The sequence below is a fragment of the Lissotriton helveticus genome, chromosome 6 (genome assembly GCF_964261635.1).
Source record: "Lissotriton helveticus chromosome 6, aLisHel1.1, whole genome shotgun sequence".
Classification (NCBI taxonomy): Eukaryota; Metazoa; Chordata; class Amphibia; order Caudata; family Salamandridae; genus Lissotriton; species Lissotriton helveticus.
The window spans coordinates 1,412,988,201-1,413,015,394 of NC_136067.1; the positions used below are offsets into that span (position 1 = coordinate 1,412,988,201).

The 27,194-nt window shown below is 44.3% G+C and overlaps 1 protein-coding gene across 2 annotated transcripts in view; it reads right to left on the bottom strand.

Annotated features, from left to right (window-relative positions):
* Positions 1 to 2,126: 2,126 nt before the first annotated feature.
* RDH13 (retinol dehydrogenase 13) overlaps positions 2,127 to 27,194 on the bottom strand; it is a 124,774-nt gene continuing 99,706 nt past the window's right edge. For both annotated transcript variants that reach the window (XM_078649206.1, XM_078649205.1), the window contains exons 6-7: positions 9,034 to 9,135; positions 2,127 to 2,447 (exon numbers count right to left, since the gene is read on the bottom strand). In XM_078649206.1, the coding sequence (XP_078505332.1) occupies positions 2,224 to 2,447; positions 9,034 to 9,135 (326 nt within the window). In that variant the 3' untranslated portion in view covers positions 2,127 to 2,223. The remainder of the gene's footprint in view (positions 2,448 to 9,033; positions 9,136 to 27,194) is intronic.

Consider the following 27,194-nt stretch of genomic DNA (forward strand, 5'->3'; position numbering starts at 1 on the left):
ATGGAATGCCTCACTAGCGCAGGGTAAGGCAATGCAGTGATTTACGCTGTGTTGTCTTACTCCATATCTATAAGGCCATTCACAGACAGGTAAAGTGGCTTTGCGTGACCTCATAAATATTATTTAGTAGTTTGTGCTGCCGGAGCGCCATAAAAAGTATCGCTCCAGCAGCGCAAGGGGCTCATAAAAATGCCCCTAAATTTGAGAATGTGCAGTAAATTAGTTTAGTAGATCTTAAGCTTCTCTACATGACATAGTGGGCAACTGTCAGAGATACTTGGGATCAGTATGCTGAAAGGTTTGGAAAGGGTTGTATGATAGAAGCATGCATGGTTAAACCAGGCATGCCTCTACCATGCAGCCCCAACAACTAATGCATTTTAACAACAGATTATTTTACCAAGTATGCCTTTACCATGCAACATTGTGGTAAAGGCATGATTGGTAAAGGGATATGAGTGGTATAGATCCTACCCCATGCCCCCTTCCCCACCGGAGTCCTAAAACCCGGCCCCACATACTAAAAACTACCCAGACCCCTGGCCCACCCTTGAGCCCTAAAATTCCCTCTTGCCCTAAAAACTGCCCCTTCCCCGAGCCCTAAATCTTGAGCCCTGAGGGACCCCGTATGTAAGCAGTCTGTTTCCTGAACATAATTGTCTGACCATGACCAACTGTTTTTCTGTTGGACAGAAAGGATTGGAACCATCTCAAAGCGCAGCTGCAAATCCCCAGCCACATCACATGTGACACAATGTGGAACGCCACCGACAGAGCCAACAAGATCAAGACGACATTCAAACCCTTGTCTAAAGTTATAAATACTTTGTTTGATTAGTTAAAATATTACAATCCATATAAAAAGCTTGAAAACATTATTCAGACATTTTTCCTTAAGCTGCTCCCATCAAATTCAATTAAAGTAAGGCAATAGCACTATTAGATAGAAGTTCTCTTCTAGAAAAAGATAACCTTCGCTTGTGTGCAAACAAGAGGTAGCCTTGTATTAATAAATACATTTAATAAAAGTAAAAGTCCCTTCTAAAAAACGAGGTAGCCACCAAACTGGAGTACGTGCAAGGTAGTACGAAATGGACTACATGTTCCTGGGCCAGTGAAAAGTCAGAGAGTGTTGCACAGCTGGGGAGTTTAGGACTGTAGTATCAGACAATTCGACCATAGATTGATACATGGATTCTCTAAATCGGATTTAGCTTAATCTGTGTTATGGTGCCACAGATTTAATGTAAAATTCAAAGTTGCAGTGGTCAATACCAAAACGTCTAAAGTTATTTGAATAGATTCTGAAACTTCCAGAAGGGTTGACTCGGTGCAGTGCACAGGTCTGAAGCCTGACTGGGAGGTGTGAAGAAGATTGAACTCATCAAGATATTCTGTGAGCTCTGTGTTGTGCATTTAATCTGATTTGTTATTCAGCAATAGCAAATCTGATTAAATATCCTCCCTGCGCTGAGTGGGACTTCACAGGAACATGAGCTGAATAACAGGGCTTGACACTTTAACAAGAATTCCGAGCCGTATTTTAATGGATGCATTCCGTGTTTATTTCTTTAACCGTTCACCAAGTCTGCCCAAAAAGCCCCAGGTCTCCCAGTCTGTGGATTCATCATGTTTAGGTCTTGCCTAAGCAGCGCGCATGCGCTGCTTAGGCAAAAGAGACCTTTAGATATCGGTTTGGCTTTTCAGCCAAACACGTGCACATGTTCCATTGCCTTCATGGCATCGAGTGCACGTCTGGCGATTGCCTTGCGGGAGCGAGTGGCAGGGCCACATGGAATCAATTATCGCCGCTGGCTCCTGCAAGGGAATCGGCAGGCCCCCCTCGCCCTGCTGCAGCGCGAGGCGCACACACACTTTTGCTCTCACTCACATTCAGTGAGTGAGGGTTCCTTTAAGAAAAAAGGTTATTCCCCTATATCCACTATGCCCACCCTAGATGGCTCAAGGTTGACTCTCTCTTGATTTTAACACTGTGAATGAAGATGGTGAGTCATGACCTCCATTTCCCTCTTCCTTCTCTATCCTTATGTTTACATTGTATAAATAAACACACTCACATCAATCATTGTTGTTTAACATACAAATATTAAAGATGAAAAATATAATACTTGATTTGAGCTTTTATTTTTCAATTTATTAAAAAAATACTTTTCACATGAATTCAGCAGCTTTCACATTGTTTTTCATTTACAGATGTTGTTCTCATACAGGAGTAGCTAGTATATCTTTCAAATGCACCAGTTCTGCACTTTTTTCCCAGAGCATCCTTGCAGTTTGGTCATCTTCAGCCTTTGCGGCTGGCTGTTTTTCTTTTAAGCCATCAAAGTATTTGCCAGATATGCCTTCCATCTCCTCTGCCACAGCAAGGTATATGGTTGGTTGAGCTGCTTGCTTAGGAGATTTTACTAATACCCAAAACAACGGACCTGAAAAAATTATAAAAATGGTACGTTCATGTACTAATCATTTAATATTACAGTACTGACATTTCCAGCAATTCAAAATGTAACTGCAGCTCCCAAAACTTGTGATGTTTTATAGATAATAGTAAAAAGGGGCGAAGCATGACTATATTTTTCCTTGCTGCATTACTATTTAAAGGAAATAATGTGAGCTAAATGTTCAACTTTTAAATCTCACAGCTTTCCCGTGTGCACATAAACTAATACATTTGACAGAAGACTCTGAGATGTGGAAGAAAGTATATCACGTTACAAAAACAGGTCTCTGTCTGCACGGCAACTTTGTAAGAAATAATAAAAATCTAAACACATTGCTTTTTTTCTGGGAAAAATAACAAGAATTACAGTTGTGCAGAATAGATTAAAACCTACAGAATTTATATTAAAGTTACTACTAAAGTTTCCCTGTTTAACCAAGGTACAAATTCATGATATAGGAAGAGCCCACTAAAGGCTTGCACCCAAAAAAAACCTTGGTCATTTATTGCTACATCTTTAAAGTGTACTGTAAAGCAAATGACAATGCAACTGTGTTATTGCTTAGTGTATAGAGCTCAGGTACTCTAAATCTTCACAGATAAGGACCCTGTTGACAGATATGGACTTTGAATATGGAAAAACAATTGTCAAAGGAGGACATGATACACTACTGACTTTGGAGAATGTATTTATTAAAGGTTTTAACCTAATTGATCTAAGTCATGAAATTTGTACTCAAACGTACCCTCATCTGTTGAAAACTGACCTTTACATATTGTCTCACAGACAGCAGTGCCATTGGATATAGAGACCATGTTGTGCAAGAAAGGCCATTTGGTAGCTTTTTGATAGGTCTGAAAACCTTGGCATAGTAATCCTCCAAACGTTTTGCCTTTACTCCTCCTGTATGCTTAATTTGTTTTTATTGGCTTTAGGAGCCTTCACACATTACCACTGCTAACCAGTGCTAAAGTGTTTATGCTTGCTCCCTAAAACATCGTAACATTGTCTTACACCTAATTAGCACCTATAATTTACTTAAGTCTACATTAAATGGTTCTAAATGTACACAGGACCTGTAAATTAGATGCTACTAGGGGCCTGCAGCACTCATTATGCAAACCACTAGAGTAGCTTTTAAAACACATCTCAGGCCTGCAACTGCCACCTGTAGTGCAGTTTGAAACTGCCATTTCAACCTGAAAAAAACCTTTTTCAAGGCCCACACCTTCCTTTTTAGTACATATAAGTCAGCCCTTAGGTAGGTCCTAAAAACCCTAGGGCAGAGTGCGCTGTATTTAAAAAATAGGATGTGTGGGTTTCCAAGTTTTACATGTCCTGGTAATGAAAAACTCCTAAAGTTGTTCTTCACTACTGTAAGGACTATCTTTCCTATTGACTAACAGGGGGTTAACTTACTGCATTTAATAGGTGATGAAGATTGATCGTGAGCAGATATAAATATGGTGTTTACACTCAAATGAATTGTAATTTTAAATCCTCATTAGTGGTAAAGTCGGATTTTAAGTTACAATTGTGAAAATGCCAATTTTAGAAAGTTGGCATTGTCTTGTCTTTACCAGTTGTGCCATCTGCCAGTGTCCTAGGTCAAATAACTGTGAATGGTTTTGCTATTGGGATTCGTGTATTCCTGCCAGACAGTGAGATAAAGGAAATTAGGTGTGGACAGGATAGCTCATACTGACAGGATGGTTGGGGACGGAGCTGTTTCAAGCCCCACTTACATTTCAAATGGTTTTGCCTTCTGCACACATAAACACACATGGCACTAGTCATTTGTCACCACAGACATCTTGGAGCCTTGCCATGCAAGAGAAGAACTTTCAAGAACCAGATATAGAGTATTATAGCGAATCCTCACACTTCAAAGACTGGCACCCGGTATAAATATTGGACCTCGAGAACCCCACTCATCAGTACTCTCCTGGTGATGCACACATTACAAGAGGAAGAACTGCCTGGTTCCCCAGAGGCCTTGCCTGCTGCTAGAGGCCTGCCTTGGTCCCCAGAGGACTGCCCTCCTGCTTGAGGCCTGACTAGTCCCTTAGAAGACTGTCCTTCCTGCTTGAGGCGTGTCTTGATCTCTGAGAATGAAGACTGGACCTGCGCTGTCCATGACAGGCAACCTAAGTGACTCCAAGATTCAGTTGGCGGGTCTCCTGTTCTGAGCTACAGAAACACACCATGCTCCAGAGGCCTCTCTGCAACTGCTCAACGGACCTAACTGGACCTGCCTGAGCCCTGCCAGAATACTTCTCTGATCCCAAGAAGTGCCTCCCCAGGACCTGGAGTCTTGTCTGGTATCAGCGTGCGCTCTTCTACAAGAAAAGGTGAAATCTTGAAGTTTTGAGCTCTTTGTACAGTGAAATGCCCATGCGAGTTGAGAGTCTGCCGCTCACAATGACAGCCAATGCAAAGCGGTGAACTTAAAGTTTTGTGCTACAGCGGCCTCCATCGAGGACAGGCAAAGCGAGATCTGGACTTCCTGATACAGTAACGGCAGCCTGTGTTGACCGCAATCCTGTAGCTCCAGCAATAACCGTTTATAACGCCCAACTGAATATTTGCTCTATAGCGTCACCCTTTCACGACGCCAGGCCTGTTTTTCATGTTACAGCGATGACCATCCACGATGCACTCACTGCTCCTCGGGGCCTCCTTGACTGCGAACGGAACACCTTGAGAAGGTAACTTTATCAGCTGGACTAGTCATGTCCCTGTATCCGGCCCGTGTTTCATCAAGGTCAGCCTGAGCTTGTGACTTTCCCTTAGTCTAGCACGACCAAAGTGCATGAGTGGCACTTTGTAATTTTAGGTGCTATACTTACCTAAAACTTTTAAATGTAGTATTCCTGGTTCTACTGATCAACCAGTCAATCAATCAGGGGTTTCTTAAGCACAACTACTCACCCGCAAGTGTCAGAAGGCGCTGGGAGAAGGGCGGGTTGCGCAGCTCCTGGATGATCACAGTGATTCGTCAAAGAGCCTGGTCTTGAGGTCCCTCAAGAACTCGGGGAGCGTTAGTGTCTGTCGGAGGTGGAAAGGGATGGTGTTCCATGTTCTGGCCGTGAGGAGGGAGAAGGAACTGCCTCCTGTTCTGGCCCTTTTGATGCATGGCACCGTTGCGCGGGAGAGTTGGTCTGAGAGGAGGGATCTTTGGGGCGCAAGGAACGTGAAGGTGTGGTTTATGTAGGCGGGTTCGGCGTTATGGAGGGATTTGTGGGTGTGGGTGAGGAGCTTGAAGTTGATTCTATTCTCAAAGGGGAGCCAGGGTAGTGTCTGCAGGTGTTGTGTGATGTGGCAGTGGCGTGACAGGTTGAGGACTAGTCTGGCGGCGGCGTTCTGGATGTTCTGGAGTTTGTGGGTGAGGTTCTTGTATATCCCGGCGTACAGTGTGTTGCCGTAGTCCAATCTGTTGCTTATGAGGGTGTGGGTGACAGGTTTCCTGTATTCGAGGGGAATCCAGTTGAAGGTTTTCATAGGAGGTGGGGGGTCTGGAAGCAGGAGGAGGTGACGACGTTTATTTGGCAGTCCATTTTGAGTTCGGAGTCCAAGATGATTCTGAGGTTGCATGCGTGGTCGGAGGGGAAGGTCGGTTCCTGAGGGCGGGGGGCCACCAGGAGTCGTTCCAGGCGTTGGGGTGTGGGCTCATGATAACTTCGATTTTGTTGGTGCTTAATTGTAGGCAGCTGTTCTTCATCCACTTGGCGACTGCTTCCATTCCTTCTTGATATTTGCATTTGGAGATGTTGGGTTCGTTGAAAAGGGAGAAGATGAGTTGGGTGTCGTCTGCGTACGATATGATGTTGAGCCAATGGGATCTGGCAATGAGAGCAAGCGAGGCCATGTAGATGTTGAACAAGGTGGGGCTGATGGAGGATCCTTGGGGGGCTCCGCAGGTGGTCGTGTAGGATCTGAGAGGAAGGGTGGGAGTCTGACCCACTGCGTTCTGCCAGGGAGGAATAAGTGGATCCAATCAAGGGCCTTGTTCTGGATCCCTTCGTTTGTGGGCTAGGGTTCGGAGGGAAATTGTGTTGAAGGCTGCTGAGAGGTCCAAGAGGTCGAGGGCTACATTCTCTCCTCTGTTGAGGAGAGGGTGGATGTCGTCTGTCGTGGCGAGTAAGGTGGTTTCGGTTCTATGGTTCTTCCTAAAGCCTGACTGGGAGGAGTCGAGGATGTTGTATGCTTCTATGAAGAAGGCGAGCTGACTGTGGACGGCTTTTTCAATGACTTTCACTGGGTATGGGAGTAAGGATATCGGTCTGAAATTATTTGAGGTCGGTGGGGTACGCCGAGGGTTTTTTCAGGACTGGGTTGATCATGGAGTGTTTCCAGTCTTCAGGGAAGGAGGCAGTCTCGAAGGAGTGGTTGATGATTCTTTGCAGCTCTGGGCAATCATGTCTGCGGATTTGTTGTAGATGTGGTAGCGGCAGGGATCCATGGGGGCCCCGGAGTGGGTTGACTTCATAGTCTTCGGGGTGTCTTCAATGGTGAAAGGGGTCCAGCTATCGAGTGTCGGCTGTGTGGTGTGGGGTGCGTTGGTGTCGGTTTTGTGTGCGGGTTGTCATAGATGTTCTTGATTTTGTAATGAAAGAAGATACTGAGTCTGTCGCAGAGGTCTTGGGAGGGTGCGATGTCTGTTGACTCACTGTTGGGTAGGGATAATTCTTGGATGATGCCAAAGAGTTCCTTGCTGTTGTGTACATGGGCAGTGATTCTGTCTTGGAGTGCCTTCTTTCTTGTGTGTGTGATGAACTTGTGGTGGGTAGTGGTGGCTACTTTGAAGTTGTCGAGGTCAGCCGTGGTATTGGAGTTCCTCCATAGTTTTTCGAGGCGTCTGCATGTACGTTTAGATTCTCGGAGTTCAGTGGCGAACCAGCTGGCTCTCTTGGCGTGTGATTTGCGGTTCGCTTACGGGGGGGCGATGGTTTTGCCGCAGTCAGTGATCCAGTTGCGTAGGGTCTGGGTGGCTGTGGTTGGGTCGTTGTCTGAGACTGTTGGAGGTGAGCTGGTGAGGGAGGCAGTAAGCTGGTCGTCAGTGGTCTTGTCCCAGTTCCTGCGTGGGAGCTGGCAATGGCGTTTGTGGGCGATGTTTGATTTGAAGGTGAAGTGGACGCATCAGTGGACATCTGTGGGTGTTCGGAGGTGTGGCTGAAGGTGGTCCAGTAGGGAGGAGGAGTTGGGGTCTTGGAGGTTGTCGAGGTGGAAGTTGAGGTATCCCAGCAAGGTGTAGTCAGAGAAGGTGATGGCTTGCGGGTTGCTGATGTCGGTGATGGAGTTGGAGTTGGAGGAAGGTGTTTGGGTACCGGGGGTCTTTAGATGAGGATGCCTCTGATGGTGGTGGTCGGGTTGGTCTTTACCTTGAAGTGAAGGTGTTTCATCAGGTCTGTGGTTCAGTCGGTGTAGGTGCTCAGTCGGAGGTTGGACTTGTGGGCAATGGCGATGCCTCCTCTGCGTCGGTCCTTCCGGGTGATCTTGTAGCCTTCCGGGATGGGGATTGCGATGTCGGGTCCTGCTGCGGCGTTCATCCAGGTTTCTGTAAGGAAGGTGATGTCGGTGGAGGTGCTGTTGAGGAGGTCCCAGATTTCTGCAGTGTGTCTGTGGAGGGAGCAGACGTTGAGGAGGATTCATTGAAGGGTTTGGGAAGCGGTGGAGTTGGGGCGGGTGGGTTGAGGTGGATCTTGGATCACAGTGAAAGGGAAGGAGCGGCGGCAATGGTGCCCGGAGAAAGGTCTGTGGGTGTCAGTCAGTGAAGAGAGTTTGCAGCTGTTGTCCTGGCTGGAGCTGTGTGCGTTCAGGGCCAAGGAGCTGTTAGCATTGGTAGGAGAGCCAGGGTCCTTAGCGCTGGTTGCAGTCGGGTTGTGGATTGGCGCAGACAGACTTGCATTTAGCACGCCATTAAGTACGGGTCGGGGAGGGCGGGTCAGCTGGGAGCAGGAACACGTGGAGGAGGGGCCACGAGGGCAGCGGAGGAGGGGCCACGAGGGCAGCAGAGGCGGGAAAAAGGAAGCACGGAAGAGGAAAAAAGGCAACCAAAAGGAAAAGTGTAAAAATAAAGAGGAATGCAATCGAAAAAGGAAAGCAGAAGGCAAGAGATAAAAAAGAAGGCCGAAATCAGAGGAGAACAGCAGCAGGAGGGATGGGCTGAACGACGACTAGGATCTGAGCGGGGCACAGGGGCCTAGGACAGCGGTGGGTGTCGGGGGTGGAGGAACTCAAGGTGGAGCTGCGTGCTGGGAGAGCAATGTCCTGACCAGGAGGTATGGGGTCTTACTGATTAGAGTTTTGTTGTTCTGGTTTCACTTGAATTTATTTATTAAAATGTACACTATGCTTCTAAATTGGTTTGGGATTTTTCTTATGTTGTGTTTTCACTTTATTACTGTTTGTGTACTGTAGAAATACTTTACTCTTTTCCTCTAAGTTGCCTGCTTTGTGCACAGATACCACAATGTTAATCACAAGTTAATTCAGTGACTTTTGTGGTTCATCCTGACAAGGAGTGTGGTTGTTGCCCCCTTAACCAATAAACCCAATTTCTTACACTTACCTAATGCAGTACTGGAAAATGTAGATTTATGCATTCCTGTATGTCTGCCAAGCTCAGTAGCAGCAACTCCTGGGTGAAGAGAATTTGCAGTAACTCTTGTGCCTGGAGACAAAAGAACATTTTCAGATACAAAAATGAAAAATCAAAATAAATATTTGTAAAGTAGGAGTAAGACATTAGTGGATTCTGAATTATTCATCAAAGCTTCTAAAAATCCATCTGATCACCATCAAGGATACTGTCACACACCCAAACCACTCACAGACATACAACTGCCACTTCCCAAATGCTGAGCCTCGACAATTCTTTGCCCTCCTCACATGACTGGAATGCACAACCATACACCCATTCACTCAACATCACACAGAAAAACATTTCCAAGATGGGTAATACATATCTTCCCTAATAAGCAAAAACATATACTTTGCTTCACTGCCCAACAATATTTTCCAGCCAAACATCACAATCATCCCACATTATAATCTTTAAATGTATTTGGTGCTCCATCACCCTACTCATAGACGTCTGCTCCGCTTGCCCTGGTTCACAGTGCATCATGCCACGCTTAGAAACCTCTTTCAGTAATATGATAAGTTAGGTCATTCCAACTGGTAAATGGCAATAGGTCTAGTAATATATATTAAAGGTAACAATAATACTGATATGTAAAATTGTTGGTAATTGTTATTTCTTTAAATAAAGCTATTTTTCTTCTCTGATTAAAGCACACTTCATCTAAAACTTCCAAGAAATGCAATCACATGTAATAAAAGCAGCACTTTTGAACTAATGAATGCCAATGTTTATTATTGAGCAGTCAATTGGCAGATTCCAAATATTGGATGATCATTACTGCAATTTAAAAAAACAATACTTTTTTGCTGGAAAGGTATACTGAAAATGATTTATCAGCTGACAGGTATTTCTTTCCGCATGGAACATTTTCAAGGTTTCAAACAATAAATGCTATACAGAAAGTCAAAAATGCACAATGCAAAATACAATATCACATATCAATCAATCAAAATAAGCTTTAGTTAAAACAATGTAATCACAGTCATTCGTATGGCACTTGTGATGTTAGTCCAACAACATAGTAAGAAGTTAAATATGAATAAAAATGTAGACAAGACAGTTATTTAGGTTGTGAGGAAATGTTGCGAAAGTGTTGAAAGAAAACAGGCTCAAGTAATACTTATAAGTAGATAGTATAAATGGCCCCCGTGTTTAACAGAATAAAAGTTCAACAAAGTTAAAAGTAAAAACTGTGCATCCAAGACGTGGGAATATTCGTTTAAGAAAAAAAGCAAAACGTTTTCAGAAGAGCACAAGATAGAGAGAGCAAACAGAACGAAAAAAACAAAGGTGGAAAAATTCCTAAGAATATGTATGGTGATGGTGTAGTAGGCCAAAGCAGCTGGACATGGTTGGTAATAGTAAGAGATAAAATTAGTAATGGAAATAACGGGAGTAAAAAGCTGCGAATACATTCTATGGAAATTAAACAGGAGACAAATATCTGAAAAAAAAGTATTCTAAATATAAAAACAAAAATTCATTAAGATATTGTAAAAGTGGCAGGAGCTAGAAGTAAGGACAAAGTAGAACTATATTATATCCCTTACCTATAAATTAGTAAGTTGGAACATTGTGAATGATGAAACCTAATCCAACTTATCAGCAAAGAGAATTTGTAGTAGCCGGTTGCGAATTTAATAAATATGAAATATGCACATGCATACATGAAGAGGTTGCATGCAAATGTGCAACACAAACAATAAGGGCCTAGTTACGATGTCGGTCGGAGTTGCCTTCAACCGACACCAATGCGGTGGAGGAAATACCCGACCACAGCTCGGTGGTTCCGCACACCGAAATACAATCCAAACTCCCATTACTCACAGAAGCCAGGAAGAGGACGGCGAGGATGGAGGAAATGGCGGCGACCGACCACATCCAGGTAAGTGTTTTTTCTTTTTTTTAAATTAACTCCCCCTTCTGCCCCGCCTCCACCCCATGTCCATTCGGTAGCAGCCACTTCTGCATACTGTATGTACAAGAAGGTAAACAAGTTGCTTGATATTACATATAACACAAATAAGTTGAGGTAAATCCTGTGTGTCATAATATCATTATACAGCAAAAAACAGAGCTGGTATCCCTAATGACTGTGTAATCAGACAAAGCATTTAGACCAAATGTTAGAAAATACTTGCTTATTTCATTGAAATAGGGAAAAAAAGTGTATACTCTACTCATGAAGAAAATATTGTAACGCTTTCCTGTTTTAGAGCCATCTCAGCCGTACATAGTTTAAAATTCAATTTAGCTTGAGGGCGATCATGGGATGAGGGGGCGCCCCAGGTCTAAGTCTCCCCCCTGCACTCTGTGAGCCCTTTCAATAATGAAAAAGTTGCTAAGTCCCTTCGGCTTAAGATGATTGAGGACAATGTCCTCTACAAACAGATCTGGCGTCTGTCCCTCCAATCTCGCGGGCACCCCAAGGATGCGTACATTATTGCGCCTGGCTCTCCCCTCATAATCCAGTCCGTGGCCTCCCAAGATGTCTTAAGGGCACGTACCTCTTGCTGCAGCTCCGCCACATCGTCTATTAGACTAGCAGTCTTAATGTCGAGCGACTTTACCTTATAGCTAGCCCTGGTTAGATCAGCTCTTATCAAATTCACCTCAATTGTGACTGCGTCTAACTTATTGTCCAAGGACTCAATTCCCCCCCCAATGACGACTGGACACCGTTTATCGCCGCCATAACATCCATCAGCGTTGGTTCCTGAGGGCATCTTGTGCGGTTCCGCCTGTCGACAGAGTCTTTCTGGGCTCCACCGGGAACCCCTTGGTCATCGCGTAGCTGTTAAGTTTATTGGATTTCACTTGTTTCACCCCCTTCGAGGATCTGGACATGGTCTTATCGGAATCAGGCTTCGTTGCCATCCCCCCCCGTGTAAAGTTGCCGCCTTAGGCTGGACACTTCGGGTCAGAGATCATCAATGGTCACATATAGCTGGACCTACTCTAGGCCTCCGCAGGTCCCTATGTCAGCGTGCCTCACTCCAATATCCTCGCCTACAAGGTAATTCTCCAGGAACCACATCGGTGGCTGGTCGTCGTGGCGCCTGCACCTCCCTCCGCCATAGCCATGTTTTACTTAGTAGGGGACATGAGCCACGACTCCAGCCGGACCACCCTGACTGGGTATATCTCGCGTCCGCCTCAAATGGTGTCTCCCACTTCCAGCACAGCCACCGCGTGCCTGGTCCAAGCGCCACACATCAGCCTTCTCAGCATGCCACCTCAGCTCGCAGCCCCCTCGGATCTTGTCACTCTCAGCCAAATATATATATCTCAGCAACACTGCCGTCACTCCTGGGTACTTTCAGACGCCTCACTTGTACATCCCACCTTGTCAGGTGCCCACGACCCTTCCCAGCAGTTTCACCCCAGTCTTCATCTACTGGGGGGCCCCAGCATCTGACCCGCCAATCCGAGGCTCACGTCCAGCCGCTCACTACGATGTCCGCCCCTCAGCCTGGGGGGTCTCGCGCCACATTTTGCGGCCTCTGGGGACCCAGCAACCATTCCCCAATGTCAATATTATCCTGCAGCAGTTTGCCACGACTCCTGCTCCACAGCCTCCGTCACTCCTTCCTGAAGGGTGGGTGCCCACGACCAATCGGAGGCCCCACGACCGGCAACCCACTGCAATCTCGGGCCACACAGACCCGGGGGTCTAGCGCCAGACACTGCGCCCCCCAGGGACCCAGGACCAGCCCCCCCGCAAAGTCCGTAACGCGATGATCACTACGGCTCCCCCTCGGCCCGGGTCACCACTCGGCAGCGCTATCAGTCTGTATGCCGCATCGGGCCGCTTCTCTCCCTCGATCATCCCATGCAACAGACGGACAGATCACTGACCGGAGCAAAGGTCGCTGCTGGGTCCGGCGAAGAAAGAGCCGTCTGCGGGGCAGGGCTGGGAACTTCCAGTTTCCGGCCCCGTTATTGTCGCACTGCGGCCGGCGTCTAAGTGAACTCTAGCCCCCGGCTTGGATGGCAGTAGGCCTCAACCTTTAAGGCGGTGAAACTCCGGGACCCGGCACCTGAGCCGGCAGCGGAGCACCGAGTCAGGCATCGTTTCCTTTCCACCACACGTCGATCGGGTCAGAGCAAAGGATACTGGCCAGGATAATGTCGGAGGTGGCTGGGGTCTCGGGAGCTAAGAGCTCACGCGGCCATTTTGGTCCCGCGCGTGGCTCCTGCTCCGTCTACCATGTATTTTTAAAAAAACTGTATTTTGTTTTGTGCATAGCTCAGTGGGCTCCTGCTTTTGCCACAGAGATTATTTTGTTATTGTGCAGTGCACAAGTTACAATTGTAATCTAGCACAGTGAGCTACGAACTGCCATCAAAGAGCTGCATGCAAACTGCATGGTACAAGTTAGTAAGTTATGCTTTTTCCCAGTCTTTCAAAAATGTTTGTTTGGGTAGAAATAAATCCTTATCCTTAAAGTCAATGCTAACCCCTGTGTTATGTTCTGAATCCAGAGTTTGTGCTTCTCCAGACCAAGCACTCTTAAAAAAAAGCCTACCAGTATGGATGACAAGTGAATGCAACACCTTGTAGTCCCCTTTGCCTTATGTAACATTTTCTAGTCAATGATCTACACATGTATGATTCATTGTCTCTATATGTGTGTGATGTAAATTTCTCTGCCACCCTACAGTGGTATAAGAGGTTAGATTGAAGATTGAAGATTGTCAATCATTGAAGATTCACAAAAGATTGTTGTATCCTGGTGCATGGTGAGGTCATTATTTACTATGCTTTAAAAGTGAATACAATTCAATATATGTCAAATGTGTTGTAAAACTTACCATTGTCCCCCAAAAATATTTGGGGGAGAGCCCCCCCCCCCCCCAAAGCACCTTTTGTAGTGGTCAGGCTCACTCGCTAAACTTGGTGTGCACTGTACAGGGACTGGTCTGACAACATTTACCAGAGCAGCTTTAGGTTTCCAGTCCAGCCTTGGCAGGAGCCGGAGGCTCGGGCAGTGAAATAAAACTAAATAATGAAAAGTTAGTCGCGAAATGCAGCACCAACATTCTCATTAAGATTTTTCGATTTTTGCCAATATTTTTATATAAAAATACTAAAATCTTTAGTAATTCAAGGCTAGTCTTTGTTTGATGTGCACATGTGTGCGTATTTTTTTTCAAATTACGGTTTTAATGTTTGACATTTAAATCATACAATTTGCTTGGGGGGCTTCCAGTAGAGACTCAATGGGGGTACTCAGGAGTGAAAAGTTTGGGAACCACAGACATAGGTGATTAACGATTGGGTGCTGCTTGTGGTTTTGTTCCACTGCCTTTATCTCGAGTATTTGATGTCAGAAACATGCATTTGATGAGATAGTAATTCATCACTTGTTACATGTTCAAAAACATATGTAGGGGTTAATGAAGAATTTGTTTTTGGAATGGATTGTGGAAAACTGGGATATAAAAGGTTCCTTATTGTGATTCCTGTTTGTGATGTAGCAATGGTTTCAGAGCAATAGCATCTTCAAGACTTTTGTTCGCAGTATGTCCATTTACTATTCTGAAGATGTCACTGGTAATACTGCTACATGGCATGATCATGGCATGATCTTAGACCGTGACCATTGACCATAGCTCAGGGGCACCTTAAAGGCACCAGACCTAGTGGCAGAATTTATCCCACTGCCAAATTTCTTTAGTGTAGTGTATCGAAAAGATAAGGCTAGCCTAGATGGTCGAAGGCCTTTTTGGCACCGATAGAAAGAAACAGGACCTCCTTGAGGGACATGTGTACCTTATCCATAAGATGTATTAGGCGCTTGGTGTTGTCACTACATTGGTGAGCAGGAATAAATCCTGCCTGTTCTGGGCCAATCAGGCCCGGTATTAACGGATTAGGGTGGTGTGCTAATATGGTAGTGAATAGTTTTGTGTAGACATTGAGAAGAGAAATGGGACTCTATGACCAAAAGACGGTTGGATCATTACCCGGTTTTTGAGTTACCGACATGCCAGCCTCCAACATAGAATCTGTAATTTTTCTAATTGAATCGACCATAGCCTGAGAGTGAAGCAAGGTATCTCGTAGATGCCAATGTGAATGCTGGGCCGGGGAATTAGGTAAATGGAGGGTCAGGGATATAGAAACAAGATTGAAGAGCAAGCGCAGGGCAACAGATGTATCAGAGACATAAGCCAGTAGGGTTGGGTTTGATAAGAAGCGATCAATGCAGGCATATGTTTTGTGGGCAGCTGAACAGAATGTGTAGTCCCTAGTAGATGGATGGAGTTGGTGCCATAAATCCTGCAGGCCACAGTCCACAAGCCAGCTGAGACCAGCTGCAGTAAAAGCCCCCACCTGAGCTGAGTGTTGACCGGAATGGTCCAAGTCTGAGTCCATACTAAACTCATATCCCCCACCTATCACTATAGATGCATCAGGGGTTTGGAGCACAGAAGAGAGCTCATTAGGGGCATAGATATTTGCCAAAGTCAAGTGTAATGCACCTATTCCCAGACGGAGTGCTAGAAGGTGCCTTTTCACCTTTGTTAAAGTAGAGAGGATATCCCCCTTTAAGACCTGGTAGAAGAGAACAGCCATCCTGCCCTTCTTCATGGGACCAGAAGACCATAGTTGGCACAGGAACCAGTGAGACTGCATTCTATGGATCTTTAGGGAGCAAGTGCATCTGTCTGCCAGAGTGCTCAAGTAGGGAGAGGGTGGCAGATCTTTTAGTGGGATTGTTAAGGCCCCCTTACATTCAGGCGAAGGACTTTATGCTCCATACAAAGTGAGTGAGGGATAAGAATGCTGTGAGGTCACCAAAGGAAGTCTAGAAAGCCATAGAGCAGAAATACATTTCTTCCCCCACTGTTCCAACATGAGACAGATAGGATAGACAAGGCTTGACCATGCTAAAGGAAGAAGAAAAAACAACCCTAAAGTCCCCATAAGAAACAAAATAAAGAAGCAGATAAATATTTGTAATAGTCCAACATTCGTGGAAAGAGCAGATAATGCATAGTCTAGATGGGCATTGCCTACACCACAGAGAATCCCTGCGAAAGCTATTCAACCCATCCAGATAGTGATTTCTAAGTCAGAACACTCCATGTCCATGTGGACTGCTGAAGAATCCGATGAGAGCTGATTATCGGGGCCCTTCATGCGTGTACATTTTGGTATGTTGTGGTGGCCTGTCCTCTTTATCCTTCACCATTCTGACACAACCTGCAACAGGCCAAGTGCACAACAACGCACACAACAGCAAGGAACTCTTCAACATCGTTAAAGAGCTCTCCAACCCCAACGCCGGAAACAACGACATCACCCCTTCGCAAGACCTCTGCAACTCCCTCGCCTCCTACTTCCACAACAAGATCGCGGACATACACAACAGCTTCAGCACCCAACCGACGCACGCCACAACCGAACCACCGCCCCCCACCACCACCCTCCGCGCCTGGACCACGATCAGCACTGAAGACACCATCCGCACGATGAACTCCATCCACTCCGGATCTCCGACCGACCCTTGCCCCCACCACGTCTTCACCAAGGCTGACGCTATCATCGCACCCCACCTACGGGACATCATCAACACCTCCTTCAACACCGCTACCTTCCTGGAGAGCTGGAAGCACGCCGAACTCAGCGCCCTACTGAAGAAGCCATCAGCCGACCCCACCGACCTCAAGAACTACCGACCCATCTCGCTGCTCCCTTTTCCCGCAAAAGTCATCGAGAAGACCGTCAACAAGCAGCTGGCCGCCTTCCTCGAGACGAACGGATCCCACGACCTCTCGCAGTCTGGCTTCCGGGCCAACCACAGCACCGAGACCGCCCTGATCGCAGCAACCGATGACATCCGAGCCCGGCTCGACAACGGAGAAACAGCGGCCCTCATCCTCCTAGACCTCTCCGCGGCCTTCGACACAGTCTGCCACCGCACCCTAGTACAGCGCCTCAGCAACGTCGGAATCCAGGAGAAGGCACTGGAGTGGATCATCTCCTTCCTCGCCGGAAGGACACAGAGAGTCCGCCTCCCCCCGTTCAGATAAGAAGCCACCAAAGTCATCTGCGGCGTTCCTCAAGGCTCCTCGCTCAGCCCAACCCTCTTCAACGTCTACATGAGTCCCCTCGCAGCCATCGCACGCCAGCACAACCTCAACATCATCTCCTACGCCGACGACACCCAGCTGATCCTCTCCCTCACCAACGACCCCGCCACCGCCAGAGCCAACCTACACGAAGGGATGAAAGAGGTAGCCGAATGGATGAAGAACAGCCGCCTGAAACTGAACTCTGACAAGACGGAAGTCCTCATCTTGGGATCCTCACCCTCCGCCTGGGACGACTCCTGGTGGCCCCCCGCCCTAGGCAGCGCACCCAAACCAACAGACCACGCACGCAACCTGGGCTTCATCCTTGACTCCTCCCTCTCCATGACCAGACAAGTCAACGCCGTCTCCTCATCGTGCTTCAATATCCTACGCATGCTACGCAAGATCTTCCGGTGGATCCCCACCGAGACCAGGAAGACGGTCACCCAGGCCCTCGTCACCAGCCGACTGGACTACGGCAACTCCCTCTACGCCGGAACCACCGCCAAACTCCAGAAGAGACTCCAGCGGATCCAGAACGCCTCAGCACGACTCATCCTGGACATCCCCCGTCGCAGCCACATCTCCGGACACCTGAGAGACCTGCACTGGCTCCCGGTCAACAAGCGAATCACCTTCCGTCTCCTCACCCACGCACACAAAGCCCTGCACAACCAAGGCCCAGGATACCTCAACAGCCGCCTCAACTTCTACGCTCCCAAACGCCAGCTTCGATCGACCAGCCACGCCCTCGCCGCCGTCCCCCGCATCCGAAGAGCCACCACAGGGGGAAGGTCCTTCTCCTACCTCGCCGCCAAAGACTTGGAACTCCCTCCCGACCCACATCCGCCTGACCCAGGACCACTTCGCCTTCAGGAAGCAGCTCAAGACCTGGCTGTTCGAGCAGTAGCGGACCCCCTCTCCCCTAGCGCCTTGAGACCCTCCGGGTGAGTAGTGCGCTATACAAATGCTTTGATTGATTGCTTGCTTGTGTACTTGCATGGCAATATAGAAATGTGTTATTGTGTAGGTGCTTGCATGTGTGTGCGGTCTTATATGTGCCCTGGTGTATTTGCATGTCTGTGCTTTTATGTGCGTGTGTTTCGATGTGCGTGCTTATATGTGCCCTGGTGTTTTTGTGTGCATGTATGTGCTTGTGCTTCAATGTGTGCGTGCTTATATGTGCCCTGGTGTATTTGCGTGTCTGTGCTTTTAGGTGCTTGTGTTTCGATGTGTGCATGTGTCTTCATGCTTATATGTGCCCTGGTGTATTTGCGTCTCTGTGCTTTTATGTGCTTGTGTTTCGATGTGTGCATGTGTGTTCATGCTTATATGTGCCCTGGTGTATTTGCGTGTCTGTGTCTCTACTGGCCAGCCACAGTGAGAACTCAGAGCACACACGCTTCCTGGGAACTCATTGCTCAACGCACACGGAACCGACCGAGACAGTCATGGCCTAGCAGAGCTGCCGGTGCTCTACCCCCGCCCACATCTGGGCTTGCATGCAGTTTCGTTTTATAATGCTGCTTTGTTTACCTCTCCGTCCATGTGTCAACGTTATGTTGCCGTATTTGTAGGTGGCGCGCTGGCCATTCCATCTTAGCGCGGCCCGAGATTTCTCTCATTCCCCCTGCCAGGGTGAATGAATAGATGGATCATTGGCAGGCTTTAGCCCGCAACACATAGTAAGACTTTCTACTTTATGATTTAAACCCCCAACCAGCCTCATCAAAACTCCTGTTGGTGCCTTAACGATGTTGAATACTTCACAGGCAGAATCCTCTTACTAGCACACATCTCCTTTACCGACAAAGTTTAAATATGACAAAAATATCCAGGACGATGGAATGTGTTTAATATATACATATTCAAGCTGGTCTCCCTCCGAGGAAGGTGTCCTGTCTGGAGCCTGCGGAGCGGTGTTTGGCGGGCGCGGCTCGCCGTCCTCCTGCACCTCAGGCTGAAGGCGAGCAGTGAAAGGAGGCCTTACAGAAGCGACCCAGGACCCGCAGACCATGATCCGGCCCGGGGCCAGCCCGGTTTACACTCGGGATGCAAGGTTGGTTAGCAGCAGAGCTTCGCACACAGCACCGCAACCAGGTCACTGCGGTCCTGCCGTATATACACACTTTGTAAACGTGCGCCTCCTGTTGAGGTAGGTTTATTTACACCGAGGCGGGATATGAAGTTTTTAAATTTAAAAGTGCTCGCATTTACATTGAGCGAACCGGACCTGATGGCATTAAAGCGTTTTTCAAGCACACTACTTTAAAATGCAGCATATTTTTGTTATTGTACGTGCAATACCAGTAACGTGCTCAAACAAGTGATTGCAGCTCAGTGCCTGCCTGTTTATCAGCGCCGCGCGCCTCTCTGCAGACTCCCCCTGCATTCCAGAGAGGCGCGCGACGCGATCCGCACAATTTGGAAAGAAGGGGACCCCTACTACTAGTGCATTCACTACTTGTAGGGAATAATTTGAACTCTTTTTTGTAAAGCAGACAAGGAAACCATACAAATAATTAAATAAGTATTATGACATGTACTTAGAACTGATCAAAACAAGACTTGCTGTTTGTATATAAATTGATTTTTTTGCTTTATTTAGATTATTTTCTTCATTTTTGTTGAACATTTCTTATATATAAATATAGATATATTGCATTAAAAGATCAAAGACAAACATTATATAATTAAAAAAATATGTGAAGGCATACTAAACCACAAGTAGAAAAGGAAAAAATTAACAACACAAATGACAATGATGTTAAGTGGGGCTAGTGGAGTAAGCAAAGCGGTGGATGGAAACTCTACGCGAGTTTCGGCATTTGCCTTCTTCAGGAGTCCTACGTGCTACGTGTAGTTATACTTTTATTGCCCCATGTTGGATAAATAAGGGCATTTGGAGTTTGACATAAAAAGGTGGTTGGAATTACCTATGTAATAGTTACTTACATAAGAATTTGGTGGCACACTGTTTTCGAGCTTTTATTCAGGATAGATAATTCAGCTAGAGGGTAGCGCTCTCATTACCTTGTTGATTAAAGAAGACGCATTGTATAATACACTGTAACAAAGAGGAAGTAGACAATTTAACAAAATAGTCCTTATATCAGTGTGATATTTCACTTCTCGGTTTTAAAGTTAGCACCATATATAGAACATGCAGTTACCTATTTCTCTCATCTTTTTAATCAGTGTACTGCACTAGCCTGTTTATGCAATGAGTGTCCATTTAGTGCACTGCTTTTTTTTAAAACTAACTTCATAAACCTATTATTTTAAACTAGAATAAGAGCTGGTTGTAGCTAAAAGTGTCTGTTATGGAGCAATTTAATGTTTACAAACCGGACTAATATAGAAGGACATAATATTGTAAGTCATATTTTTTATACCTTGTTATCATGGTCCTAATTCTTATTTATGGGCTTCTTGGGAGGCTTGCAGGCGAGTTGAAGTAGATAAAAAAGAAGACGCTACAATGAATGAAAAGTGTGTATATAATAATTGCAATAAAGAGAGAGGAAGGATGTCAGCGTACCAGCATTCTCAATGTAAATAAATAGTTACCTCATAATAATTACCTTAATATTAGGTAGCTGTGACTCGATATAATAAAATATTTGTGAAGAGTCAAATTGGCGGTTTGATAGAACGTGCAACGACTGTTGTATCCGATAAAAAATATTCGTAACAGCTGTGGAGACGGATATATCTACTATTAGTAAAAGGTCGAACTGTATGTTGTCTGTTACATTTAGACTCGCTATGGGTCACATAGGTCTTAATTCAGTTAGAGTACGATTTTTTTTTTTTACCTGTAGCAAATTCAGATATTTCTTATTAGGTAATTAAGGGACTCGAAGCGCTGACAAACCTCCAAGATTAAAATAAATACGGGAAGGGACAAGAAAAAAGAATACGTTTTATTAAGACTTAACTTCTATTTAAATATAGCAATGTTGTTAGTATTAGTCTAGGTCGTGAAGCATACCTTGTCGGCATAAGACGCCGTGATGTAGTTGGGGTACTAGATGTCGATAATAAGGGGACTGGATGCGCTGGCAGTCCTTAAAGATTGAAGTAAATGCGAGAAGGGAAAAGAAGAAAAGTGTAAGTTTTACTTCTATTTAAATGTAGCAATGCTATTGCTAGACCGGATCACGAAACATACCTTTGTCGGCAGCAAACGCGTGATGTAGTTGGGGTTCTGGATAACGTCCGTCGTCGTGGCCAAACCGAAGGAAAGGATACCCAGTTTTTATGCTACTTATATATCCCCTCTGATTTTAAGTTAAAACAGGTGTCAGATGAAAAGGGGGGCGTCTAACCTGACAGGTGTTAGTTCCGTCCTCAAAGGTACGTCACGAATTGCCTCCAAGGGCCAATAAGCACACGCAAGTAGTTCAATGGTAGAACTACATGGAAACGAGATATATTAATTATCGTGAGACAATTCCCACCACGATGATACGTCACATTATAGTCTTATAGGCCAATCGGCGCACAAGAGTAGTTCTAATGTCGAACTACAATAATGGAGTGGAGTGATTGACTAGCGGACGCATGGGGAATAATTATATCCTCTTAAAAAGGTGAAAAGTATTCCTAAATGTACCCTTGCATATCGATAGTAATTTTATTTAAATCAACAACGGTGTGTAAATTTAAGCAAAACATATTAGGGGGTACACAGTAGTTATGGCCATAATTTTACAGTAATTATTGGGCGATTTAGGCCAGCCTGAAACAGCAAGAGTAGTTAAAATTGCGATACTACAGAGCTGAAAAAGCAAGGGGTGTCATCTATCTCACAGATCACTAAGCTTACCTCGTAACCAGTATGATAGCTCCTGTGCTGTGAGTTATCATGCATGATAATATTTAGATTATTGCTTGCTCCCATGGAATCTCACAATTGAGACCCATAATGGTTGTATCCAAAGAGAAAATCCAGTACACCTCTTTCTTCTTTCTAATCTTATCTGGGCATAGTCCTGCTCTAGGTTGCACATTTTCTAGAATATACCACCTTACATCCTCCGGAGAGTGACCATATTCCAAGAAATGCTCCACCAGAGGGGCATTGATCTTCTTTGTGCGAACTGCAGATTTGTGTTCTGTTATTCTTTTGATGATTGCTCTGGAGGTTTCGCCTACATATCCTTTCTGACATGGACATAGTATTAATTATACTACGTTTTGTGTTTTACAGTTTGTCATTTTTTGCTGGAAATTGTTATGTTATTGAATCTAAGGTCTTTCCCTTCAATAGCTTGTGGGCAAATCTTGCAGTTACCGCATTTGAAGTTGCCTGTAACTGGGTTGTCACTGGTTATACTTCTTTGTACGAATTCCATTTTCTCTGGCAGCCTTGATCTTACAACTAAGTCTTTTATATTCTTATTCCTTTTGTAGGCAAAAACTGGTTTCGGTATGTGATCTTGTTTGGACTTATTCACATTCAGAAGATGCCAGTTGGAACAGATAATTTGTCGTAACTTGTCATTCAGTAGGGAGTGTCTGGTGACAAACACTAATTTGTCGTTTTGTTTCCTGTCCTTGTCTTGTAGGATGGACTGACGATCAAAAAATCGTGCTCTTTTAAATGATTCCCGGACAAGCCTGTGCGGGTAGCCACGATCTTCAAATTTCTTTTTCATTACTATAGAGCGTTCATCGTAATCTTGTAGTTTAGTGCAATTGCGCCGTAATCTTAAAAAGTGGCTAAAAGGGATACTATTTTTTTGTGATGCAGGGTGGAAACTTTTATAGTGGAGCAAGGTGTTGCGGGCAGTGGGCTTTACAAATAGATCCACAAAGAGTTGGCCTTGGTCATGCTTGACGCTTATGTCCAAAAATTCCATATCTATGTTACTAGCATGGGATGTAAATTTGAGGTTGCTGTCACATGCATTGAGCCATGATATAAATTCATTAAGAATATCCTCATTGTCATCCCATATGAATATCACGTCGTCTATATATCTCGACCGGTGAAGGATTGTTTAAAAAAATGGAGAGATTTCATTGAAAATATGAATATTTTCGAATTGTGCCAAGTAGATATTTGCTATAGTAGGGGCGCAAGATGCGCCCATACTAACTCCTTTGGTTTGTTTATATAAATTCCCACGAAATTCGAAAACATTCTCCTCTAAAACAATCTTGAGGCAGTCTAAGATAAAAGTCATATTGCAATCAACTTCGTATGTGTTGATAAACCATTCTGTTGCTAAAATGGCACCATCGATGGGAATATTAGAATATAAACTTTCCACATCTAATCTAGCCATTGTCTTTTTTCATTGAATGCTGTGCCTTCTAGCAAATTGATAATGTGGCCTGTGTCCTTAACATATCCAGGTATTTTGGATATGTATGGTCTCAGGATGGCATCCAGGTACTTTGAGAGAGGTTCAGTAATACTTCCTATGGTATTAACAATAGGGCGAAAAGGTGGATCTACTTCATTCTTGTGGACCTTTGGTGTTCCGTACAAGCAAGCCATTCTAGGCGTTGACACATTTAGATAATCATATTCTTTTTGGCATATATCGCCATTGTTTAGAGCCTTAGATGTCAATTTCTGTATTTTATGTTTAGTTTTGGCAGTAGGGTCTTTTGATATTGTGTTATAAAACGCATTATCATTAAGCATATTTTCTATTTTTGCTGTGTAATTAGAAGTGTCCAAAATAGCAATACCTCCTCCTTTGTCACATCCCTTCACGGTGATGGAAGTGGATTCTTTCAAAGACTTAAGCGCACTGTACTCTTCCAATGTGAGGTTGTAAGGAGTGTTAGGTATGTATTTAGTAGCTGCTCTTAATTTTTTCATGACTATTTGCTCAAAAATATGAATTTCTGGGGTCACTTGTTCTAGAGTAGGGGTAAAAATTGACTTAGGTGCTAAGCCTGATTTGTTGGTTTCCCTTGTACTGAATTCAGTATTAGAAAAGAAATCCATAAGTCAGATTTTTCTGAAAAAAGTCATCATATCACTAAACAGTTCAAATTTGTTAAGGCAAGAATGTGGTACATAGCTAAGTCCTTTAGATAGTAATGAGTATACTCCCTGATCCGGTGCTTGGCTACTTAGATTGAAAATAGGGACAGTTGTCATTCTCTCCAGTAGCGTGCATTGTGAGTTTCTAGATACCTGTTTGGATTCATTTGTTGATGTTCCTGGTATTGAGGTTGATGATCCTGGTAGTGAGATTGATATTGTGGTGGGTGTTGGGGTTGATATTGTCCCCTCTGTTGGTAAGATTGGCGAGGTTGGTATCCGCCTCTGTATTGTGGTCGATAGCGGGGTCGCCAATTGCCCCTGCTCTGTGGGCGCTGTCCTAAAAAAGTGAATCTAGATCTACGGCGTTTTCTGCCGACAAAGGTATGTTTCGTGATCCGGTCTAACAATAGCATTGCTACATTTAAATAGAAGTAAAACTTACACTTTTCTTCTTTTCCCTTCTCGCATTTACTTCAATCTTTAAGGACTGCCAGCGCATCCAGTCCCCGCATTATCGACATCTAGTACCCCAACCACATCACGGCGTCTTATGCCGACAAGGTATGCTTCGCGACCTAGACTAATACGAACAACATTGCTATATTTAATTAGAAGTTAAGTCTTAATAAAACGTATTCTTTTTTCTTGTCCCTTCCCGTATTTATTTTAATCTTGAAGGTTTGTCAGCGCTTCGAGTCCCTTGATTACCTAATAAGAAATATCTGAATTTGCTACAGGTAAAAAAAAAATTTTTCGTACTCTAACTGAATTAAGACCTATGCGACCCATAGCGAGTCTAAATGTAACAGACAACATACAGTTCGACCTTTTACTAATAGTAGATATATCCGTCTCCACAGCTGTTACGAATATTTTTTATCGGATACAACAGTCGTTGCACGTTCTATCAAATCGCCAATTTGACTCTTCACAAATATCTTATTATATCGAGTCACAGCTACCTAATATTAAGGTAATTATTATGAGGTAACTATTTATTTACATTGAGAATGCTGGTACGCTGACATCCTTGCTCTCTCTTTATTGCAATTATTATATACACACTTTTCATTCATTGTAGCGTCTTCTTTTTTATCTACTTCAACTCGCCTGCAAGCCTCCCAAGAAGCGCATAAATAAGAATTAGGACCATGATAACAAGGTATAAAAAATATGACTTACAATATTATGTCCTTCTATATTAGTCCGGTTTGTAAACATTTAATTGCTCCATAACAGACACTTTTTAGCTACAACCAGCTCTTATTCTAGGTTAAAATAATAGGTTTATGAAGTTAGTTTTAAAAAAATAGCAGTGCACTAAATGGACACTCATTGCATAAACAGGCTAGTGCAGTACACTGATTAAAAAATGAGAGAAATAGGTAACTGCATGTTCTATATATGGTGCTAACTTTAAAACCGAGAAGTGAAATATCACACTGATATAAGGACTATTTTGTTAAATTGTCTACTTCCTCTTTGTTACAGTGTATTATACAATGCGTCTTCTTTAATCAACAAGGTAATGAGAGCGCTACCCTCTAGCTGAATTATCTATCCTGAATAAAAGCTCGAAAACAGTGTGCCACCAAATTCTTATGTAAGTAGCTATTACATAGGTAATTCCAACCACCTTTTTATGTCAAACTCCAAATGCCCTTATTTATCCAACATGGGGCAATAAAAGTATAACTAAACGTAGCAACTTCGTTGTAGTACTCTTGGCGTACCAACCTTGTTTCTTCCTTTTCTACTATCCCCCCCTTCCTTTTTTCTTGTAATTCCTTTTTTTTTTAGAAATCTTGAGTTCTATTTATTAATATTTTTTTAATATATCTATCGATATGCCTCTTTCTACTTCGTAGCACTAACAAGATCCAAAGATATTAGCCGTTATGAAGGGATACACACAAGCAATCCAAAAATGAAGTTGATTAAAGCAAAGTATGTTTAGAGCACCAATGTATAATATATGGGACCACCCTATGCGTTTTAAAGTAATATTCTCTCCTGCATATATAGCTGCTCCTCTGTGTATTACATGTAAATATCAAAAGTACATTGAACGTGGTAACCTTTGGTTTGTGTGTTTCAATATAAACTAGACCTAGGCCCAAGGGTGCTATACTGTATGTATAATAATTGTATGATTTCATCAGATTACTAGTTTGTGACATGGTTTTTATATGTTTTTCAGTGTTATGTTTAATGTCCTATTGCAAATGACGGACTCCTTACGAAGGCAAATGCCGAAACGCGCGTAGAGTTTCCATCCACCGCTTTGCTTACTCCACTAGCCCCACTTAACATCATTGTCATTTGTGTTGTTAATTTTTTCCTTTTCTACTTGTGGTTTAGTATGTCTTCACATATTTTTTGAATTATATAATGTTTGTCTTTGATCTTTTAATGCAATATATGTATATTTATATATAAGAAATGTTCAACAAAAATGAAGAAAATAATCTAAATAAAGCAAAAAAATCAATTTATATACAAACAGCAAGTCTTGTTTTGATCAGTTCTAACTTTATGTCATAATACTTATTTAATTATTTGTATGGTTTCCTTGGGTTTGTAGGCTTACTAATTTAGCTCACTACTGTCTGCTTTACAAAAAAGCGCGACGCTATCCGGTCAGCCCTGGAATGCTGTGGAGACAAGACCTGGCCGCGCGCACAACGTTATCCCATGGGGAAACGCTGCGCGCGGCCAGGTCTTGTCTCACTTCGGTGTTCTCAGACTGCTGAGACACCGACAATAGTTCTCTGGCGAGAACGCGCTTTCAGCGCGTTACTAGCCGAGACCTAAAAAGGTGTAGATTCTTCGCACTAGAAATAGGGGACTTTCAGAACACTACAAAAGGGAACTAGGGAGATCGAATTTGTGCGTCCTCCTCCAGTGGTAATCCCATATGTTGAATGGCTGTGAATCAGGACACACATATGGATCAGTCCATAATTGTTTACCTCTACTCTCTCTTGAC